This window comes from Schistocerca americana, chromosome 6, assembly GCF_021461395.2.
Source record: "Schistocerca americana isolate TAMUIC-IGC-003095 chromosome 6, iqSchAmer2.1, whole genome shotgun sequence".
NCBI lineage: Eukaryota > Metazoa > Arthropoda > Insecta > Orthoptera > Acrididae > Schistocerca > Schistocerca americana.
In genome coordinates, this window is record NC_060124.1 from 165894166 (window position 1) to 165904071 (window position 9906).

The following is a 9906-nucleotide window of genomic DNA, read 5'->3' on the forward strand; positions in this document are numbered from 1 at the left end:
TTACAATTTGTACAGAAAGAAGATGGCAGTTATAAGAGTCGAGGGGCATGAAAGGGAAGCAGCGGTTGGGAAGGGAGTGAGACAGGGTTGTAGCCTGTCCCCGATGTTATTCAATCTGTATATTGAGCAAGCAGTAAAGGAAACAAAAGAAAAATTTAGAGTAGGTATTAAAATCCATGGAGAAGAAATAAAAACGTTGATGTTCGCCGATGACATTGTAACTCTGTCAGAGACAGCAAAGGACTTGGAAGAGCAGTTGAATGGAATGGACAGTGTCTTGACAGGAGGATATAAGATGAACATCAACAAAAGCAAAACGAGGATAATGGAATGTAGTCGAATTAAGTCGGGTGACTCTGAGGGAATTAGATTAGGAAATGAGACACTTAAAGTAGTAAAGGAGTTTTGCTATTTGGGGAGCAAAATAACTGATGATGGTCGAAGTAGAGAGGATATAAAATGTAGACTGGCAATGGCAAGGAAAGCGTTTCTGAAGAAGAGAAATTTGTTAACATCGAGTATAGATTTAAGTGTCAGGAAGTCGTTTCTGAAAGTATTTGTATGGAGTGTAGCCATGTATGGAAGTGAAACATGGACGATAAATATTTTGGACAAGAAGAGAACTGAAGCTTTCGAAATGTGGTGCTACAGAAGAATGCTGAAGATTAGATGGGTAGATCACATAACTAATGAGGAGGTATCGAATAGAATTGGGGAGAAGAGGAGTTTGTGGCACAACTTGACAAGAAGACGGGACCGGTTGGTAGGACATGTTCTGAGGCATCAAGGGATCACAAATTTAGCATTGGAGGGCAGTGTGGAGGGTAAAAATCGTAGAGGGAGACCAAGAGATGAATACACTAAACAGATTCAGAAGGATGTAGGTTGCAGTAAGTACTGGGAGATGATGAAGCCTGCACAGGATAGAGTAGCATGGAGAGCTGCATCAAACCAGTCTCAGGACTGAAGACAACAACAACAAGGATTTCCAAAATGGAATATCCCATTTCTAGCTACAACTAGCATTCTCTGTTCAAAGTCTTAATTCCTGTTGTGTGGCCACAATCATATCGGAAACATTTTCACATGAATCACCTGAGTACAAATGGCAGTTCCGCCAATGCACTGGCCTTTCCTACCTTGTGTACTTAATACTACTGCCATCTGTATATGTGCATATTGCTATCCAATTACTTTTGTCACCTCAGTGTAGTTTATGGTTTTTGTAATGTTTGGCAAATGGAAGCCACCCATTACAGTATTGGCATTCAGATGTCGAAATCGCAACAAAACCCGTACCTCCGTGTTCCACCTGCAGATTTTTTGTGTATGACAATCCCTGGAACCCCTCCACATGGGCTATTACTCTCTTCAATTAATCCCATCCTTCACCTGCTGACAAATTCTTCCAGAATTGGCTGCCGGTATCTCTGAACTATGTATGGTTTGTGGTAACACTTTTTTTCCTATTGGTATCTGGTGCTGCGTAATATGCATAGCTAGAAACAGCTCTTTTTTTTGGGGGGGGGGGGGGGGGGGGGGGGGGAACAAATCCCTACACTCCAAAAGTAACTCTCCCAGTCATTTTGCATTACTTTCCTTTAGGTGCTTTGCCTTTCCTTGTAATTCAGTTTCAATGGTGTTTGGAGTTTGTCCATGGTCGACACCACTTGTGTCTGAGCTCTTCCTCGTTCAGGATAACCACATCACTGACCAACAACTGCTTTGTTAACCAATAGCCCACAACGCTAAAATTATTCACAAATACAGGTACTATTTACGTCCCATACACATACAACACTTCTCTTTAATAATCAACCCACCTGATCCAATACTTCATTTACTTCCAGTGCTTGCACCACACACGAATTGCCTACTGGGCAAGCCAGGCTCAACATTAAGCCAAAGGAATTTCCCGTTACCCTTAGGCACACAATCATGTGAACAGAAGCTTAGTGTGATTGATAATGGTTTAAATGATTTACCATTCGTGACAGACTCACCTCGTGACATTGCTAAACTGGCAACAGTTTCCCCTACTGAAACGTTCTCCCTTCAGGTTCCATCATATGGTGCCGAAGACTGATTTTAGCACAATGCTGATATAAGAATCCCACCCCAGAATCCTTTCACAGCCCTCACTCATCTGTAGCATAATCTCTACACATTGTTTGAAATGAACTGTACCCAGGCAATAGAAGGGTCTTCTCAAATTACCTACTTTTTGGAGCAAAATTGCTGTATGCAACACCCAGAAAATTTAGAACCTCTTTATGAGAAGATAAGATACAGAGCCCAAAAAATCAAATACTTACAAAGAACCAAATGCAACATCAAAACTTTCAAACACTTCAAATATTTTTTTATGGAATTTTGACACCATCTTTCAAATGGATTCTATGCAAGACGTGTCAAGCAATTTACTCAATGTTTAATGCTGACCATATAAAGGTAAGAATATGAAATACATTGTTACAAAATCTTTATTTATAACATAGTTTTAGCAGTACAAACTTGTTTCTAAGTTTACACTGTGGTGTATACACATGTCAATTCAGTCACACTACAGCCTACCCACATTACTTAATGTTTCTCAGAAACTTTAACAACAGTATCGAAAGTAAGAAACTGCAGTTGTCCACGATATAATACTTCTGAGATAAGTTTCTCAGCAATGATGCACTGTACATTGTCTGTTCTAGACATTTTACGCATTTTAGCAGCAATACTCATCCCAAAGAGGTCAAATTCATCATTTTCCTTCGATGACGATGGAAGTTGCTTGCACGGTGCCACTGGAGGCTCGTCATTCTTTCTTTCTCGCCATTCTCTCTTAGTACGTATTGAAGACAATGCGGCAGATGAAGGAGATACTGAAGACATCCTACCATTATCTGTGACTACAAACACATTGCGTGGTGCCACTGGAGGCTCATCATTCCTTGTTTCTTGCCAATCTTTCTTGGTACTTACTGAAGATAGTGAGGTAGTTGAAGGAGAAGCTGAAGGCATTGTACCATTATCTGCTACTACAGACACATTGCGTTGTGCCATTGGAGGCTCCGCATTCTTTGTTTCTTGCCACTCTCTCTTGGTACCCATTGAAGATAATGCATCAGGTGAATGAGACACTGAAGGCATCGTACTATTACCTGTGACTACAAACATAGTCGCACCAGCTTCATTTGTGGTATCCTGTGAAATGAGAGAAAATTTAATTATAATGTCAAATATATCAATACTGAAATAACTACAGAAAATTTATCATGTAACATATATGTAGAAAGTTGGGAGTGAATTCCTTACAAATACAGTCAAAACAAAAACAAGATTTAATGAGCCTCCAATCAAAGTTAAACTCACAAGCTATCACAGAAACATCAGTGCCAATATTTCACCAGATATTCATTAATGTGCAAATGATTTGGACACAGGCACTGGGAACCATGTAGCACAAAAAGTCAACCAAGTTCAAAGAACTGCTTACTAAACACCAGTAGGTTCCATTGTGATGAGAATAAAAATTACTATCTGCTTACTACATAGGCAAGCCTCTAGTCAACATCTGCAACTGTTCGCTGTCAGAGGGTGCATTCTCAAAAACATAACAGCCAAAGTAAAGAACCTCTACAAGAATGGGATGAAAAAAGATGTATCTAACAACAGGCCCATATCATCCAAGTCTGATTCTTCCAAAATAATGGAGAAAAATTAACTATAAATTATTAATAAACTTTATAGAAAAATAAATATTTCTCGGATTCACAACATGGTTTTTGTAAATCCAACTATCAAGTCTGTCATCTTTAATTTCCTGAATGAAGCTTTAAACATGACTGACATTAAAAAAGCATATTTCTGCAGTTTTCTAGACTCTAGAAAGGCATCTGAGGCCATAACATAGTGCTTACAAAACTGGAGTGTATATGCGCTTGGGGACCAGCCCAGGAGTGGTTGAAATCTTATATATATAATGTTAAGTATGGTGTAGCACAAGGATCCAAAATTTTGTTTTCTCTCTTCATAAGTGACATAACCAACCAGCCCATATCAAAATGCATTAAACTGTCTACAAAAACTTGTAATAAATATCTAGAAAAAAACAGTTGCTATGAATCTACACAAGTGAGGAATAAGTACCCTTTAACCCTATCTATAGAGCCATTTGTCAGAAACCTGGAAAATACAAATGCTACAGAGTTTCTTTGAGCATGCATCCTACAGGAACTGAGATGGGTTCAACATGCATAACAAACAAGCTTCACATGGCTCCAAGCACTTTGGGACTTAACATCTGATGTCATCAATTCCCAAGACTTAGAACTACTTAAACCAAATAACCTAAGGACATCACACACATCCATGCTCGAGGTAGGATTCGAACCTGCGACCGTAGCAGCAGCGCGGTTCCATACTGAAGCACCTAGAACCACTCAGCCACAGCAGCCAGCCAACAAACAAGCAATACATGAAATACTGTCTGTTACCGCATAAAAATTCTTTGATGTTACCCATCAATGATCAATAAAAAATGTGTACTTTGCTACAGCAGAATTATACTGTGATCTGGCCAATCTTCCAGAAGATTAACCCAGATGGGGAATCTCTAGCACTAGCAGAAGTAGTTGTACAGAGCAAAAGATAATTATAAGAGGCGTGGAAAGTGCAGCTCCTAGAAGCAGACCTTAACTTCCAAGTCCTTCCACTGCCTTGTTTGTATACTTCACAAGTAACAATTTTCATTAGGAAAATTTTACATGATAATAAGCAACCTGTAGTTAAAACCAGGGTATTACTCACATAACACAAGAAGAAACCATGAGAGACATATCCAGTATTCAAATACAATCCTTCACCATAAAGATGAGAAACAACTTTGTAAAATTAAGCACAGATGATAGATCTATAGAGTGTGCAAGAAACACAAGACTTTTTGCAGAGGATCATTAACAGTCAGCTACCACTTAATGAACATCCAACAATACTGGCAAAAAGAATGTCGCTATCATCATGCTATGCTCTTAGGTTGTTAGCATCCGTTTGTAACACCCAATGTTTAGTGGTGACATACTATGCCTACGTACTCTTAGTTCTTAGCTAAGCGATTCTTTTCTGGAGATTGAATGCACAAAACATGGATACAGTTTTTAAACTGCACAAAAGGGCCTCAAGAATAATAACTGGAAGTAGCTGTCAGGCTCATTGTAAATAGCTATTTTAAAAAAAATGAGCATCCTTCCTTCACCAAGTGAGTACTCTACTAATCTGTGGTGCATATCAGGGAAAACATTACTAAATACTTCACTAATAGTTCTACACATAATCATGGAACAAGAGCCAGTTTGAACTTAAATTTATCCACACACAAAAACCTCAAAACAGCAGTTCATATCATGAGATAAAACTGTATAATAAATTGACAATAGAAATGAAAAATACTGTAACTAAAATACACCAGTTACTACAACATAGTCACATTGCAATACGAGATAGTGGTTTGCCGCTTTCACATGGAAAAATTGTCACGATGCAAAATGCATGATAGCATATCTGCTGACTGAGTCTTTCAGGTGGACTGAGGAGCATATCTGAATAAAGTATCATTACAAATTAATGGAAACACCCTAGAGTCATCAGTGGGTGTCTGTACTGTGTGCGGCAATGACAAACGAAACTGTTTCCTATAGGCAGTTACCCGAAACAAACTGTTTGTAAATCAAGGAGCTTAATACAATAGGGAATAACTGAATGAGGCAGTGCATCTGTGAAGACACTGACCTCATATTTGGGAGGATGTAGTTTCTCTCTTCGGCCATCCTGATTTATGTTTTCCAAAATCACTTAGGCAAATCAAGGGCTGGTTCCTCAACACATTGACTTATACAGTCGGCTCACAGTTAGTCGCAGGTTTCAAGTCCGTAATTACATTGTCTGCTGCTGTAAGACAGACTCAGCAATAACTACTTCTTAGTGTCTCTTCTTCTCTATTAATAGATGGCATGACATGTTATATGCCATTGGAAAGCCGAGACATCTATCTATTCAGTGGCGTGTAACACTATTTCTTTGATATTTTGTGAGTTATAAGCACTGCTTTTAGTTTTTCACAGGTTTCTTCTCAAACCCCCCCCCCCCCCCTCCCCACAGCCCATCACAAAAACATGCTCCAGAAATCATGTACCAGTAGTGTGCAAAGCAAGGAAGAAGAAAAGTGATTCATGATACGAATGTGAGCAGTATTTAGTGGTTTTGTACATGCTGTAATTTTTCAGGTAGATTTCATGTAAACAAAAATTTCTAAAAGAGTATTAGCTTCACTCTTCAATAAACAGTAAGGAAAATTTTTTAAGGAATTCATACCAAAAAAGGATTATAAATTTGAGAAAAACGTATAAGACAAAATATGCTGATTTTCATAAATGTAAATAGCAAATAAATGGTTGACTATGCAAAAAATGTTAGTTAGTCAATGGGTAAATGAAGGCCGAGGCCAATCAACTGTCCCGTTCTCATTGGCTAAGTATCCTATTCTCAAAGCATTTAATTTATGCTGTGTGTTTTATATCTCGACCTATTAAATTTGCTGAGAATGTATGACATTCCTGAGATTGCCCTGACTTTTCTGGTAAAATTTAATTACCTGAGAATTCCAAGTTTTCCAGAAGAATCACCACCCTGAGTAGGTGCTTGTGAATCAATACTGAAAAACAGTTTCCTTTTAATTGTGACTATATACATATACTCAATGGAAAATTTTGAACTGTTAAGGTTTTTTATGAAGCTCAAAGCAAGAAAATAACTGTATATCCAATAACAAACGCACTCTCTGATCATAATGGACAATTAGTTAGGATAAAAGAGATAGTGTCTTACAGTATATGCACTGCTCAATCGAAATCAGTATAATTCATTTATCCAGAATAAATGTTTTTAAGCCTAGTTTACAAGAGATGACTTGGGATGAAATTTATAATGAACTAAATGCCGACATGAAATTTACTCTACTACATGATAAATTCATGCTATTTGTAATTACATTTTCAGATAAGCTAATCAGAAAGGAATTAAACACATAAAAAAAAGAGTCATCCACAAAAAATCATGGATGACTTGAGGTATTCAAATGTCAGAAGTCTGTAATTCTGACGACTGACTTTGGGCTATACGGAATGTAGTGAAACTACAGACAGGACCACTGGCCAAAAAACAGGATACTATCACTACTGAGTTGATGGAAGGGCTGTAAATGAAATGTCACAGGTAGCTAATATATTCAATACTCATTCATTAAATATAGTAGAAAATATAGGGACACACAGCTCAAGATAAAAATCACAGCAGTGCAATGAAAAAGCAACTCTCCTAAAATTCATTCATATGAATGCACCACAGACTTCTCCGTCTAAAACTAATAAAATTATGAATTCTCTCAAACAGAAAAGCTCATTTGGATTCAATGGTGTTTCCTAAAGAGTACTAAAACTTTGTTCCTATAATATAAGTCCTGTCTTATCTGAAATATGTAATGCATCACTAATCCAAGACATTATTACAGACAGACTGGAAAACACCAATGTTGTTAAACCCTCTATAAGACACACAATAGAAATGCCAGTATCAACAGACTGTTTGGCTACTGACACCATTTTCCAAAATTTTTGAGAAATGATGTATTCTGTAACAGTAAACCACCCAAGCAAAAATAATATCCTCAATAAAACACAGTTTGGATTATTGAAGAACTGCTCTATTGAGAATTCGATTTTCACATTCACTCACAAAATTTTACCAACATCAAATAACAAAATAGCACCGGCTGAATTACAATATTCTAGATAAAGTGAGGCTTTATGGAACGGATTGTATAGCCAACCAGGATACTGTCATATCCAAACAAATGCAGAAAGTTTTACTTCTCAATTCAATCAATGTAATCAGGAGAGAGACTTTTGACTGCGGAGATATCACATATGGGGTTCCCCAATGCTCAATGTTAGGGCTGCCATCATTCCTCATATATGTAAACAACCTCACACTCCATATACAAGAAACAGAATTCGTTATTTGGGTGGCTGACACTAATATTGTAATTAATACAAGTAAACATACAGCAACAGAAGATATGGTAAGCAATGTTCATGGATGTGCCATTGGATTTTTGTTTGTGAATGGTCTCATTCTGAATTTTAAATAGACAAGTGTTGTAGGAAAGTTGTGGTAGAATGTAACTACTTCTGCATCTGTAAGCTAGCTCAGGTTCTATACACTGTAAGAATAATCAAATCAGTAGAAAAATGACAATCATTATTCCACATTAAGGTTGCCTTCAGTTAAAAAGGTGTGCACAATGCTGTAACTAAAATTTTTGACCACTGACCAAGACATAAAATATCTGACAGCACAACAAAATTTGAAAATAAAGTGAAAATTTAAAAGTTGATGGGTAGGAATCTGGAACATCTCTATATTTGCCTTGACCAAAGCGATGCAACCATTTTCGACCAGTGGGAAGGGCTGGTAATCTGTTGTGAATGGCTTTAAAAGAAACCTTCTTAGATATTTTCCCTGTGTTTGGGCGATTTATTTCTGATAGCTGAAGTCATTTAAACTTGTTTTCCAGATTTTCGGATTACCTTTGCATTTTGAATCTCCACGGTATATGCCACAGGCTCATGTGATTCGTAATCAACAATATCTGTAGCAGCGTACATAGCCTGTTGATTATTCTGTTCATCAACATCGTCACCAACACCACCTGACGCAGATGACACAGCTGCCGCACTGACGCTGTGCACTGATAAAATTGTTGGATGCTTTCGCTCCAAATGTTTTCTCAAGTTAGTCGCAGTCGATTGGAAACGTAATCTGCGATCACATATATCGCACTGTGCAATTCTGTTACTGGGGTCTGTTATAGAAAAATATTCCCATAAATACGACCTCTTTCTTCTAATCATTGTTGAGATGCACTCGGAAAAACAAAATTGAATGTAAACTTTCTATATTTCTATTTCCTACCCCATACCATATTTTCGCAAACCACGATTGTACGAATGCAGCGAAAAACGCACAACAAACTCGGAACCGTACACCAGTCACTGCTTCCACGTTTTAACAGTGATACTGATAGTATAGTGTAACGACTTCCCACTCAACGCTCTAAGATTACCGAAAGTAAAAACTGTGCCCCAACTTCCTATCTGCTTGTAACACAAGTGAATAAGGAATCACGTAGCTGTCATATAGTATAAATAATTGAGAAGTCACAGTTTTCTAAATTACAAGACATCAGTTTTGAGCATGGAGGTAGAATAAGGGGAGATGGCGCTACAGACTTGCGCTGTACGTTGTTTTGAAGCCAGTGGGCGGGGCCTGCCGCCATCTTGGATCCCCCAAAACATTAGCAGACGAGTGTTTACAATTGCTTCTTGTTCGTTATTTATGTCGTGTGCACGTGATGTTTGTTTTATATAGTAAATGTTACTCGGTTTTAGTGAACAACACAGCATAAGGAACGCAACTTGAAACGTTTTTCTGGTCTTAAATGCGTATTCGATACAGTAATACGTAAAAATATTACGCTTCTTGCCTCAGTACTGTAATTCCTTTTTGTTTATACACTTAGAATAATCGAGAAGAGACGTATGTGCTATGAAAAGCGTGCTTTTGTAATCCATTTCTATTCACTTTCATTGTGCTTGTGTCGATAATTGATAAAGCCAGAACTGCAAAAACGATGATTGATAGTTTAGAGGCACCGATTTGTATTCGTTGCATTTTCAAGTCAAATGCAAATTTTAAATGTTCACCTTTGCAAGAAACTTACCTTATTTCCTTTGGTGTCCCATAGATGTATGCAGGGATGACATAAACAAGCCAGCTGTCATGTCAACAAAGTGAAAAATA

At 37.6% G+C, this 9906-nt stretch overlaps 1 protein-coding gene across 1 annotated transcript; it reads right to left on the minus strand.

Annotated features, from left to right (window-relative positions):
• Nucleotides 1-2465: 2465 nt before the first annotated feature.
• On the minus strand, nucleotides 2466-9296 carry LOC124619599. Its single transcript, XM_047146101.1, has 2 exons — nucleotides 8634-9296; nucleotides 2466-3195 (listed from the first exon to the last, which is right to left on the minus strand). Exons 1-2 carry the CDS (start codon nucleotides 8955-8957, stop codon nucleotides 2584-2586), a joined length of 936 nt encoding a protein of 311 aa, XP_047002057.1. The 5' UTR covers nucleotides 8958-9296; the 3' UTR covers nucleotides 2466-2583.
• Nucleotides 9297-9906: the final 610 nt, after the last annotated feature.

Coding starts and splice junctions, on each gene's coding strand:
- LOC124619599 (XM_047146101.1), bottom strand. CDS start 8,957: ATGATTAGAAGAAAGAGGTCGTATTTATGGGAATATTTTTCTATAACA. Junction 3,196..8,633: donor TGGAGATTCAAAATGCAAAG/GTAATCCGAAAA, acceptor CTCATTTCACAG/GATACCACAAATGAAGCTGG.